Source organism: Chenopodium quinoa, unplaced genomic scaffold (genome assembly GCF_001683475.1).
Source record: "Chenopodium quinoa cultivar QQ74 unplaced genomic scaffold, ASM168347v1, whole genome shotgun sequence".
Taxonomy (NCBI): domain Eukaryota; kingdom Viridiplantae; phylum Streptophyta; class Magnoliopsida; order Caryophyllales; family Amaranthaceae; genus Chenopodium; species Chenopodium quinoa.
The window spans coordinates 4,680,975-4,694,932 of NW_018743175.1; the positions used below are offsets into that span (position 1 = coordinate 4,680,975).

Below are 13,958 nucleotides of genomic sequence, written 5' to 3' on the forward strand. Positions count from 1 at the left end.
ATGGAACTGAAATCTGAATTAAAATATTTACACAACCTAGAAGTTTTTGATATTGTTCAACACTTCAACTGTAAAGAAGATCTTTTATCAAGAGAATTTTACAAGAAGTTTTTTTCTGATGGAAGCTATACGACGTGATTGACAAAAAGAAACGTGTGAAGTATGTTTGATGCTATGAAACCGCATTTTTCATATCTTGCTTTAAATGATGTCTATTAACAGCAGAATATCAGAGTACTCTACAAAAACAACTTATACAAGAAGAATAGGTAGTGGAAATTACAAATGAAGAGAGGAGGAAAAATTTGAGATTCAGAGTGGCATATTAATATTTTATCATCTGTAAACTCAAGCTTTTTAGGCCTTAGCAGCTGCTGCGGGAGCTGCAGCCCTGTTGGCAACAATCTGCTCGAACAAGTCTCTGATCTTCAATCCAATGATAGTTTGGAAGAAACCAGTTCCATTGTTGCTTCCGGGAAATTCTTGGTGCTTCAACATTTGTTGGGTGACTTCACCATAGAACTTGGTTGATAGGTTGCTCAAATGAGACTCGACATAGATTAGTTCGTCTAATCTGTCAAACTGCCCATCCATCTCTACCACAGTCACCTACAAAATCATACAGAATGTCATGATATGGCACACACATCATTTCGAACCACTGCCAATAAGGCTATATATAATATAGATTGAAGAGGATGATACCTCGTTGTCATAGAAGGTGTCGGGGCCGTAGGAAAACTTGATGCCAGGGTAAGAACATGTTAGTTTCCTACCACAGGGAATCCAGGAAATAGTAGATCCTTCATCAAACAAGTAAACTGGGTTGAAGTACTTCACTCCTTCCTTTTGAATCATCTTAACTCTCAAGACTTTGCCTTCATCATCATCAGGAATGAGTTGGGTTGGTAGTACTTCAATCACCACATCAGCATACTGTTTTTGAGGATCTGCACTCAGAATAGCATATCATTAGTTTTAATCCTTTCAAGCGCGAAACTAGAATTTTGAAAAATGTTTAATCGACTCTAAGAGTTTCCAATCCCTTCGAAAAAAGTAATAACGACTTAACGAGCATAAGTAACAAGTATCTTGATTCTTGGAACAGGGGGATTCATTATGCAGCTAATAGTTAGCCAAAAGTTTGTATGGTAAATTACCAATGTAAGCATCAAAATCTGGCTTTCTGGCTTCAATACTGGCTTTGATGCTTTCAAGACTGTGTCCTCTCTCTTTCATGTCCCTCTGATATGTCATTTACAATTAACTAGTTTGTTAGAACAAAATACAAAGTATAATACAACTTACAAAATAATTTACATACTAGTATATGATCATAATATAGTTGAAATTTCAAGGGGTCTTTTTTTCCAATTTTTATACCTGAATTTTCCATGCAAATTTGACTTCATTGCTAATATCCAGGTAGATACTGAAGTCCAACAATTCCCTCACACGTGCATCATACCTTTATAAATTTTTAGAAAAAATGTTAGCATCACAAGCGTTTGTAGTCCAACGGTTAGGATAATTGCCTTCCAAGCAATAGACCCGGGTTCGACTCCCGGCAAACGCATAATTTAATTTTTATTTTATTTACAAAATACATGACATTATCTTCCTCCTAGTATATGACCACAAGAATTTGCAAACATACCATTCAAATCACATATGGACCGCATGTTCGATACATTGCTATGAAATTAGATGAGTATCATTTTTTTTTCAAATTAAAAAAATAAATGTAAGAAAATCAATAATAAAAAAATAAAAGAGTGTGATAAAGACAGTAGCTTAAGCTCAGCCAACCGTTTTTAGGATTTTATCTCCTTATCAACATTTTGGAATACATCAGCCAACCATATTGTACATTTGATCTCTCTCTCTCAAATGTATGCATAGTTAATTAATAAAAACCAACTAAATAAAACTTAATTCGAAAAGGTTGGAATCAGCTACAAAAGTAGGTATTAATACTCAACAAAAAAAAAAAAAATTAGAAAAAAAAAATAATAATAGCCCTTTTTTACTCATTAACATACTCATCATACTAACCTAAGAAGGAAGAATTAGCAAATTAAACTTAACCTCAAGTAAAAGCCACTAGAAAATTATATAGTAAATTATCAACAGTCTATTCATATACAGTATATAGTAACACGACTGTTAATTTAAGTCTGTGTAATGCATGAACTTAATTATTAGTTATAACAAGTAAGCGAGACGAATTGAATGAATACTTACATGGGGTGTAACCCTTCAATGACCAAGATCTTAGGAGGTTGAATGAGCTCAGGAGGGTCCAACAAACCACTAACATGATTATAAATAGGCTTATCAACAGGTTTACCTTCTTTCAAAGCTTTAACTTGTTCATACATTAGATCAAAGTCATTGGCTCGAGGGTCTAAAGCAGTAACACCTTTCTCTTTTCTACCAGTTCGATCAAGTGAATGGAAATCATCCAAACAAATAACAGTAGTTGTGTCACTTATTAAGGTATTGGAATCAGGGTTTCCTCCTTTTGGGGGTTCTGCTGCTCCACCAAACACACTTGTTAATCTTCTCATGAAAGTACTCTTCCCACACCCTGAGTCTGCTGCTAGACCAATCACCACTGTCTGTGAGTCACCTGCTGAGCATGTTATCACATATGGTCTACTACTTGTCAATATGTTATTGGATGATGATCTTTTATTGTAGTTGAAGCTTTTGTTGTTGTAGAAGAATACTTGTTTGTTTTGGTTGAATGATCCTAAGTGGGTTGTTGTAGGAATTGTGTATACTGTGCACACTGCCATTTTTTGATTTTTTTTTTCTCTCTCTAATAAAAATTAAGAGAGAGAAGGAGAAATTGTATATGGTAGAAAAATGAAGTGGGTGTTTGAGATTTTTGATTATTTGGATTTTGTGGAAGTTATGCCTTCAAATGGGTTTTTTTCTTTTGGTGGAAAAAGAATTGAATTTGGACCAGAATTTTGGATAATGGAAATAAAAAGATTTGATGAATTAAGACAAAGGAAAGAAAATTATTCAACTTTTGATGATTGGTAGAAAAAAAAATTGCGATTTTTATTTTCGAATTTCCAATGTTGCCCCTTGTTTCGATGAAATGTGGTAGCTACTGAAAGGTCGAACAGAGGTTTAAAGAGGGGATATCGAGAGATATTAAGTTTTGTGGGTGAGGGTGTAATAGTCTTTTTAAGGAATTTCTATTTTTGTATATTGTATTTTTCTTTTGTTTTTGAATAAATAAAAAAGGGTGAGATCTTGTTGATGAGGCTCTGTAGGTGTATGTGATGGACAAAGGTTGCATGGAGGTAATCTAATGCAGTTTGGATATTTGCATTGCCACGTGGCATTCATAAATTGGCTGATTGAAGATGAGGGTTTAAGGGTGTGGAGTGGAAGAAGGGTTAATTCTATGTCATTCATTTCAAGTTTTTGGACTTACTCTCCTAAGTATTTCCTTTGGCTTTGTGTTTAGGGCCATAATTTTCTTGGTTTTTGAAGAAGGATATAATGCTGATAATTTCATACCATCATTTTTATTTATGTATAGAATGCATACTTGCTTAGAAAGTACCTAAGTACTTATTGTATAGTCCAACCATATACTCCGTATTTGCTAATTAACTGTATTTGTAAAATGTATTTGTATGGAACTAGGACAAGGATATGAGTGGAAAAAAGAATCATATGATATGTTAAAAGTGGTATTTAGATATACTTCATAGTTGATTATTTATTACAAAAGATCAAACAATGAGTTCTCCCTTATCAAGCGCATGATTTATTCTGAACTCTCTTATCGTATGTATTGTACATTTATTTTGAGCATTATGTTATAATCGGATCACGGTATCACTCTTTAAGAAATTGTTCCACAACAATGAGGCTTAAACTGATCAAATTCGCTTCCTCCAAACCTATACCGATTGGTTATATACAGTTGGGCGTAGCTTGTTGGCAGTACAACGCACGACGGTTGGACTTTGGAGTGCATACATCTCATCTGATTTATATAGCAAACATAAAGTCACATATGAACATTTGCTATTGGTATCAATTTTGGCTTAAAACAGTACTAAATTTGTCGAAGTAAAACAAAAGACAAGTTTTTTTTTACCAGAAAAGGCAACAAAAAGTATTTTGAACTCTAAATGATGAATTACAATGTTCAACATTCAGTAGTTCAACAGTTTATTTGAACAGAGTTTACACAATAACATAGTTTACTCTTGTCACATTCTGGTCTCGAGCTCTGCCAAATAAATATGAGGCTAACACCGTAATGTTTGGAGAACACTAGCTCCAGCACCAAATCAAAATAAACACAACCCAACCTCGAAACATACTTGACCATATCCCTCTATATATAAGAACAAAAAACTCCTAGGCATTTCCCAGGCATAGAAAGACCAGAGTTCTACAGATATTCTGAATTAGCACGCCAATTAATCAGCTGCCATAAATGGATCTAATTCTCCTAAATCCACAGTTATAGGTTCTAATGAATCTTCATCTTCGTCTTCTGGTGAAAAGTAAGTTGGGAAAGGAAGCGTTGAGACATCAGGTTTCTCATAAAAAGCGTCTTTTACAAACACAAAGTTTCCTTCAGCACCAGGGACCTACAAACATAGCCAAAGAGTTAAGCAGAGCCAGCTCATAGAAAAAAAAAAAAAAAAAAAAAAAAAAAAAAAAAAAAAAAAAAAAAAAGAGTTCTGGATACTCCTAGTGACTGAGTTTATTAAGAGTTCGGAATGTCTGAAAAATGAAATAAGCAGAAAATTGGCTGTTTAAAAAATGTCAAAAGAGAAAGAAGATAGTTAAAAAGGTTCATACTTGGCCTCTAACCCACATTAAGTTCCTCTTGGGGTCTATTTTATAAACCCAAACATTTTTCACTGTCCGCTGTTTGCCACCCATGCGCCCAGCCATCTTTCTGCCTTTGAAAACCTACCAGGACACAAAGCATACAATCACTCTATAGTCAACCACGCAATGACTAACGTTGAAGCATAACTGCATAACATAAAAAAGGTACAGAAATTTTCAAGCTATATTCAACTATGTAATGACTAATGTTGAAGCACAACATAAAAAAGCAACAGATTCTGAAACAAAAGTACTATCTCATTCAGCAGCCATAATACTGTAGAGAGACATCAGAGGTGTTACTATCATGCTATGCCAGAGCTCCTAGAGAGAGAATAGTTCAAATTTCAAGGTAATGTTGGATATACTCCCTCTGTCCGAGGTTAGCTGTCACATATGATTACGGACATGACATAGTGTCACAAAAAGATCCTTTATAATAAATTAAACCAATTTTAATCCTAAACCCCATCACTTGATTTTAGCAGTGACATCTTGAGGATTAGGAAATCTAATTTTACTTTATTACTACATTTGGAAATGTGATGGATTCCAAAACGATAGTATTACCCCCAAATTCAACCATGCAACAGCACGAATAGGCATCAATGCAAGGGTAGCTCAAGGACTCATCTGTCCAACCTAAAAACATGATTGATGCATCAAAATCTTCATCTGTCCCTTCACCACTCATAATGAAGCTAGTAAAGGCTCAGTTTAACTCCTATAAATTTGATTAAAGGTAAGGAGATAAACAGAAGCGTATAAAATTGCTCTAGTATCAGAATGATGATTAAGTCATCAAAAAAGGCACGTAAAGATAACTGAATCACTTTATGGTGAACATGAGGATAAACATCTGGCTACCCGATAATGGAAAAGCATACAGCCGAACTACTATGCAAAAAGGGGATTTCATTCATGCGTATGCAACTGAGTTCCAATGGCTCCATAAGAGTGTAGAACAATAGCCACCAATGTGCAGAGTTCGTATAGGAAAAAATCTATTGGATGATTTATAGCTAGACTTTTGAACATTGCATATGAAAAAGAAATAGTAAAATTCATAGAACTTATGAAGAAGGGAATTAGAATACGTTTGGTGGGTCCCCTTTCTTCCCAAGACAACTCCTCCCCCTCTTCTCATTTTCCCTCTTACAAGAAAAACTTCTGAGGTGGCATTTTTCACATGCAACGGATAAGAGGAAAATTAAACACCAATTAACTTCATAAGAATGTGGTCAGGCTACAATGCTAAATCCAAGGGCAAGCAAAGAAAATGATATTCTATATCAATTTCAGTAACAAGAAACAACAGAATACAATGGCAAACAGTCATCGCTTTGCATATGAGCTTACTTTTCCAGGAGCATCCCTTTGACCTGTGGAACCACCACTCCGATGGGCCTTTGACACACCATGTGATGCTGGCAACCCCGGAAAATGATGCCTTTTCATTACACCCTGTACACATGAAGTAAGTAGGTCAGCAAACAGAGTTATTTTGGCAACAACTTAACACATGTCAGCCTTTGACATAACCCTTGCTATGTTTCAGTGTCCATGTGCATCTAAAAACTACAACTAAGCAAAACTATAGCTAAGCATGGTTTTAATAAGATAAATACATTTAATCCCATAGGATATCAGCTCAAATAGAGAACAGCATAACAACTCCATAACATAAGATAATCATTTCCTTAATCTAATTACAAGGATAAGTCAGACAGAGAATCCCTTACATTCAATTTAATGACGATCCAGGTTCCAACGAAGTTATTTGGGTGAATTATAATTATTAACGATATTCTAGTTTCTTTAGCGGTCTAATTGAGAATATAAAGGTGTGGAATAGTCCATGATGTATTTGAAGGCAAGGTTATGATTTAGAGGACAAACGGAAGCATAAGAATCGTACAGTGTACATAAGACTATAAGATTTGTGAAAATTAGATTGTTCATACAAGACTACAAGGTTCAACTACTGAGAGGCATAGAGATGAGCTATAATTAGTCTACAAATCTTTTGAAAATAAAACTACTTGAGATGAAATTAGAGTTCAACGTTCTACAACGCATGATCATTTACCCCAAAAAAAAAAAAAAAAGAAAAAAGAGACAAATATTGAAGAAGTTGATCTGAGGGAGCTGAACAAGCTCACAGCCATGAAGGCTGATGCTGCTGCAATTATTAACACAAGCTGCTTGTGTCTGGCACTCTGGCAGTCATGAGATCAGGCCTGAACAGTACGAGAATTTCAAGATTGAACTCTACAGTCCATTTGTTTTGTAAACAAACAAGCCATCCAATTTGTAAATCAACAACAAATTATTAAAGGGGTCACTAGGATTTAGTTATTGTAATGTAGTCTCCTTATATATATGTATCTACTATTTTAAGAACTTTCATTAGCTTATGTCGATAAACAGAAACTGACTGTGGCTCCTCTTCTTAACTTCGTGTCAAAACTCGCTAGTGAATCATTTCAATTTGTACACCAAGGGCCAAGATTAAGTGGTCATTAGAGTTTAGTTCCGTTAATAAATAAAGTGTGTGCCTATCTTAAGAACTTCAGTAGAATATGTTCAAAAATAGAACTGGAGTGAGAAACTGAGATATCTCCTCTTTAAAACTTAACATCAAGACTCTTTTTGTGAATCAATCTCATTCAATAACCTAAGCATCTACACTTTGCTTCATTAATCCTAACATGGGGTTGATATTTTCAGTTTGTTATTTTTTTAGTTTGTTCTTAGATTAGTGGTGCATTGTACTCAAAAACCCTGACCTAAGCCCATATCTCATTTATTTACCTACAAATGACCCACAAACATTCATTTTTATGGTGATATACTAACACACCTCACTAAATATAGTCCAAGTAAAAATTACTGGGAGAAAAAGGTGAAAGCTCTTCGTCAAGTGCATGCTAGGAGCCTAGTAGGAACAATGTAGATAAAGTAGCCAAAGGTACTCGAAAATTTACACCGCTGAATCTGCCAACAATGCAATCAGTCAATACTTTTTCACCATTAAGAGGAAGAAACTATGCAAAGGACAAGTATGACAAGGTGGAGAGGCTAGATGAACAGAGTTCTAGTATCATCAGCATGGAATCCAATACAGCACAGATAAATTCAAGTTGTAGCATTGCCTTGCACGCCTCCTTCAACTGGCTTTCCCCTTTTTCCTACCCTTCTAGTTTATTAGGAATAGTTTCTCTATTTTCAAACAAAGTAGTACTCAGGATAGTTTACAGAATACATCTATATAACAAATATTTGAATGGATATAACACCATCAGATAAAGAAATTCACCTGAAATCCCTTCCCTTTTGTGATCCCAGTGATATCCACGTATTGTCCAGGAACAAAATGTCGTACATTAATTGACGTACCAACAGGAAGAAGTGCATCTTCTGTCACTGGAAACTCCTTCAACTTCCTCATCATAGGAACCCCTTGTGCTCTAAAGTGACCCACTTCAGGTTTTGTCAAATGTTTCTCCTTCTTATGCGAGCAACCAACCTAACTAACACCACATCCAAAGAGATCCCCAAACAATTAACTTCGCAGACAACAAAAATCTTCAACATCTTAACTTTGCAACAATTACAAATCCCTACTAAAATATAAAATCAACCAAAAAAAAAAAAAAGAAAAGATAGGGGCAATTAAGATTTAAGAATCCACTTCGAAATCAAACTCAGCCAGATAAATGCACAGCCTTAAGCAACCAACTTAACTATCACCACATTCAAATCATACCCAAACAATTACATTGCAAATAATGAAACCCCTCAACCTAAAATTGTAAAGTCTCAGACATCTTGACATTGAAACATTTACAAATATGTAGCACCAACTAACAGATAACCCCAATTTTAAAAGAGAAATGGGCAATTAAGAAAGCACTTTAAAACTTCGACATCTAACTCAATCAGATAAATGCACAGCATTAAGCAACCTACCTAGCATCACATTTTAATCATCCCCAAACAACTACATTTCAAACAATGAAACCCTTCAATCCTAATTTCTTACATTTCACCATTCTCAACAACCTACCAAAAACATCTCAACATTCCATCTTCAATGCAAAACCCAATCAAATAAAAGCACAATTACAAGCAAATCAAACACACCCACTTCAACAAATCTACCAAAAATGAGATCTAAACATGAAAAAATAATAACAAAAAAGTAGTAAGCATGAAACAGTACCTGTAGAGCAAAGAAGCCTTCTTTCTCAACAGTTTTAACTTGGGAAACAATATTATCATCAAACCAAAGAACAGAAATGGGAACACGAGCACCCCATTTATCCCAAAGCGCAGTCATCCCACATTTAATAGCAATTGCCCCAGTTCTTTTAGATTGTTTGGTCATAACACCAGGTTTTGGTTCAATGATTCTGGGTCGAATAACTTCATTTTGAGGTGTTAGAATCTCAGAACTAAAATTTCTGAACTGGGTTAGTGTTCTTTGTGGGATTAACACCGTTTTCAGCCGAGAAATTAAGCCTCTAGATGCGGCAGACATGGTAGAAATTACTCAAAACCTCAATCAACAAGATGAAGAAAATGGGGGTTTTGTGATTTAGGGTTTTTTTAATTTGGAGGTTATGATTGAAATGAAGACATATTGTTAGCAATGAGTGCAGAAACTCGAGTGATTTGAGGATTGCAGGGGGGAAGAAATGGAGGGAGGGTTTTAGGGTCGAAGGGTTTTGCGGCTGTGTGATTTGGGAAGTGTGTGTGATTTGCGGCTTTCCTTTGTTACAAACCCAACCCAAAGGTTCAAACCATGAAATGTTAATGATTTTGGGGTCGAACCATTAAGATCACACTTGATTTTTAGTTCCGTCAATTGGGTATTGTAATTGAATTTGGATCAAATCTTATGTCACTTAAAAAAAATAAACTTTACCCCCTCGAACACATTTCTCTAGAGGTGATCAAAATTCGAGTCGGGTCGGGCTTTACTAAGAAAACTCAAGCCCAAACCTGTTAAAAAATGTCGGGTTTGTCGGGCCTTTAACGGGCTTTTCGGGCCTGATCGGACTTTTTAAACTAAAATTGTGATTTTTGGCTTGCCCAAACCCCCTCGTTTTTCCTAACCCCTTGAGTCCTCTGGCGGGGCGGATCGGGTCGTGCTTGCGGATCGGGGCATAGTTGATCATCTCTACATTTCCCTAACCCCTTAAGTCCTCTGACTTTATAGAAATCAACTTTACCCCGCAGATACGTTTCCACAACTCCTGTCTTCTATAGTTTTTTACCCCCTCAAAGACGTTTTATAAAAACAACTTTACCCCCTCAAATACGTTTCCACAACCCCTGTCTCCTATAGTACTTTACCCCTTCGAAAACGTTCTATAAAAATCAACTTCCCCCCCCCCAAATACAATTTACTAACCCCTAAGATCCCCTGCCTTTATAGAAATCAACTTTATCCCCTCAAATACGTTTCCACAACCCATGTCTTTTATAGTACTTAACCCCCTCAAAGACGTTCTATAAAAATCAACTTTACCCACTCAAATACATTTACCTAACCCCTAAAGTCCCTGGCTTTATAGAAATCAACTTTATCCCCTCAAATACGTTTCCACAACCCCTGTCTTTTATAGTACTTTACCCCTCAAAAACGTTCTATAAAAATCAACTTTATCCCCTCAAATACATTTCCCTAACCCCTAAATTCCCTTGGTTTTATATAAATCAATTTTACCCTCTCAAATACGTTTCCACAACCCCTGTCTCCTGTAATATTTTACCCATTCAAACACGTTTTATATGGGGGTTGATATCTCAACTTAATAGAGGACTTTTAGGTAGGACTTCGATTCTGAATAAAAAAGAAATCCTTGCGAGCTAAGGCTCATTGAGAACAATATCTACTAGTGGGCTCATAATGACCTGTGGTGTTACTATATAGGCACGTCCGCAAATTATTAGTTAGATATAAGTTGCTAGTGAATCACTGGATAAAGCAAATGTAGTCTATGTACCTTCAATACATGATGCTTATAAAATTTTTGGATGGGTATGAAAATTGGGGGTGAGGGGATAAACACCCACCTCGCCACCCCGGTTAATTTTCCAATTATTAAAGTGTATAAAATAAACTGTTGACCCAACGTAATATAAATCAACAAATTGCAATCAAGGGTGTTGATGAGCCAACCAAAATTTTCAAGGTCGACAAGCTTCGAGCTCAAGTTAGCCTAAAGAGGCTCGGGGTCAATTTGCCTCACTAACACCCCTAGCTGCAACAAGAAGTTTAATTGGCTCAGATGCATTTCTTGAACCAAAAAATATAGAGGGTAAAGGCTTGTACCTTAAACTTCTAATTGAAGAGATACAAGATTTTGTATACACTTTGTTAAATTGTGACTCGAAATCTAGTAGGGCTGAATTTGAATGCATATATCTATCAAAATATAAGTGATTTTTAGGTGATTCAAGTTGGAGGTGATAGCTTGGTTCAAGATCTTTCCAACGATAGGTCATATGCCCAATTCCGATAAGAAACGAGAAAGTTATGGCCATTTTACGAAGACCTGACGAAGCTGGAATGATGCTGATGACGAAGTGCTCGACATAGCATGTTCGTGCCCAAAGGATGCACGCCCGTGTGTGGACGAGTTGGGCGGTTTTTTGGGTCCGGTTTTAGCTTAATTATATCAAGGATAATTTCTTAAAATTTTATCTTTTCTATGACGGCTATTTGAGTATACTTGGGGAACAATTTTAGGGTTTAATTAATTAGGGTTTCCTTATGTTATAAAAGGACCCTTTAGTTGATCAATTAGATCATACCTTTTGAGCCATTATATTTAGGACTCCTTGTATTATTCTCTCGTTCTTTCTCCATTATAGTGTAGAAGCTCTCGAATCCCCCACCCGTGGATGTGGGTCTAATTTGACCGAACCACGTAAATCCTTGAGTTCATTGTTTACCTTCTTTATTGTTTTTCTCGTTCTTATTTTTTATTGACTTGTTCCGCATTAATTAAACACAATTACATCCTTATTTCCTAACAAATTGGTATCTAGAGGCAGATTATAAGGTCTTAGGTTTTAGGTGTTTATAGATTTGTTTGATTAAATTATGCCAATGAAATTTGACATTGAGAAATTCGATAGGCAAGTGAATTTTGGCCTATGGCAATTGAAGATGAAAGCCATCTTGGTTCAAAGTGGCTGTCACAAGGCTCTTAAAGGTGTATCCAAAAAGCCATCAGGCATGACAAAGGATACGTGGGAGGAGATCGATTTGAAGGCTCTTTCGGCAATTCAATTATGTCTCTCTGATGATGTTTTGAGAGAGGTTGCCAAGGAGACGACTTCTGTTGGTTTGTGGTTGAAGTTGGAGTCACTTTATATGACAAAGAGCGTGATCAACCGTCTACTACTCAAATCTAGACTTCATGATCTTCGTCTAGAAGAAGGTTAACCGCTTAAGTCTTATTTAGATGAATTCTTCTCTATTATTATGGATTTGCAAAACATCGATGTTGAGATCGATGATGAGGATATGGCTATTAGGTAGTTGTGTTCTTTACCGCCTTCGTATATGCACTTTTGAGATACTTTATTGTATGGTAGAGATGATTTGAGTTTGGAGGATGTTAAGGATGCCTTAACCCAGAGATATTTAATTGACAATAAATTGGTTAATAAATCTAATAATCCTGCTCAAAATAATGCTTTAGTTGCTCATGGTGGTAATAAGAATTTTGGTAAAGGAAAAGTTTGTAACTATTGTCACGTGAAAGGTAATACCAAAGCCGAGTGGAAATTGAAGAAGAAGAATGAGGAGAAGTCTAATGAGGACAAATCCGCAAATATTGCCAACACCGATGATGATTATGATTATGCACTTTAGGGTTACGAGCTTTGGGGTTGCGGTTTCTACGTTCTCTTCATGATAAGTGCCCCTTTGAGATCTCTTGGTGAAACGAGAAACCGTGTGGATTTTTTGGGTTATGGAGTCTGTGATAGATTGCTTTTGATTTTTCGTTCGTAATAAAGTAGCAATCTTGGTTATGCATTAGATTTTGATCTAGTTATGCTATTTCTTATCTCAATTTTGGTACTTTTGTGATTTATTAAGTACAATTGCAATTTAGAAATTCTTGATGTAATTTTATTTTTCTAATATTGCCTAAGTTTTTTAGGTTGGTTTTGAGATGAAGAAGTGTTTGAAGAGAGTTTGGTTAATTTTGATAAGCATGCTTGTCGTTGTGACATTATATTCTCAATCTAGGCCATGTAATGGTTTTGTGTACGAAATTTTGTGTTCAGAGACGCACCGGTTCACAAGTTATGGAGGATGTCTGTTTGTTGATTGCCTAATGTGAGTAGGCTTATGGAATTTTGTTTAAGGTGGAGGTTCTATGTTTTTTTTATGAGCATTACTTCTTGGTTCAAGGTGGAGTTACCTTCTTTTGGTCGATTTCAAGTCAAGGTGGAGATTTGTTAAATTGTGACTCGAAATCTAGTAGGGTTGACTTTGAAGGCAGATATCTATCAAACTATAAGTGATTTTGAGGTGATTCAAGTTGGAGGTGATAGCTCAAGTGCTTTCCAACGATAGGTTATATGCCCAATTCCGGTAAGAAACGAGAAAGTTATGGCTGTTTTACGAAGACCTGACGAAGTTGGAATGATGCTGACGAAGTGCTCAACATAGCACGTCCGTGCCCAAAGGGTGCACATCCGTGTGTAGACGAGTTGGGCAGTTTTATATTTCCGGTTTTAGCTTAATTATTTTAGGGATAATTTCCTAAAATTTTATCTTTTCTATGATGGCTATTTGAGTATATTTGGGGAACAATTTTAGGGTTTAATTAGCGTTTCTTTATGTTATAAAAGGACCCTTTAGTTGATCAATTAGATCATACCTTTTAAGCTATTAGATTTAAGACTCCTTGTATTATTCTCTCGTTCTTTCTCCTTTATAGTGAAGAAGCTCTCGAATCCCCCACCCATAGATGTAGGTCTAATTTGACCGAACCACGTAAATCCCTGTGTTCATTGTTTATCTTCTTTATTGTTTTTCTCGTTCTTAT

The 13,958-nt window shown here is 35.8% G+C and overlaps 2 protein-coding genes and 1 non-coding gene across 3 annotated transcripts; 1 reads left to right on the plus strand and 2 right to left on the minus strand.

Annotated features, from left to right (window-relative positions):
• Nucleotides 1-161: 161 nt before the first annotated feature.
• On the minus strand, nucleotides 162-2,985 carry LOC110732642 (phosphoribulokinase, chloroplastic-like). The gene is made up of 5 exons (XM_021912607.1): nucleotides 2,245-2,985; nucleotides 1,384-1,468; nucleotides 1,161-1,245; nucleotides 706-950; nucleotides 162-609 (listed from the first exon to the last, which is right to left on the minus strand). Exons 1-5 carry the CDS (start codon nucleotides 2,799-2,801, stop codon nucleotides 358-360), a joined length of 1,224 nt encoding a protein of 407 aa, XP_021768299.1. The 5' UTR covers nucleotides 2,802-2,985; the 3' UTR covers nucleotides 162-357.
• On the plus strand, nucleotides 1,505-1,576 carry TRNAG-UCC. Its single transcript has one exon. It is a non-coding gene; the product is annotated as a tRNA-Gly (tRNA).
• Nucleotides 2,986-4,102: 1,117 nt separating the features above from the next.
• LOC110732644 (50S ribosomal protein L3-2, chloroplastic-like) lies at nucleotides 4,103-9,708 on the minus strand. Its single transcript, XM_021912610.1, has 5 exons — nucleotides 9,104-9,708; nucleotides 8,198-8,407; nucleotides 6,238-6,342; nucleotides 4,846-4,959; nucleotides 4,103-4,631 (listed from the first exon to the last, which is right to left on the minus strand). The coding sequence occupies exons 1-5, from the start codon at nucleotides 9,419-9,421 to the stop codon at nucleotides 4,458-4,460; spliced, it is 921 nt and encodes a 306-aa protein (XP_021768302.1). The 5' UTR covers nucleotides 9,422-9,708; the 3' UTR covers nucleotides 4,103-4,457.
• Between the last annotated feature and the right edge of the window lie 4,250 nt (nucleotides 9,709-13,958).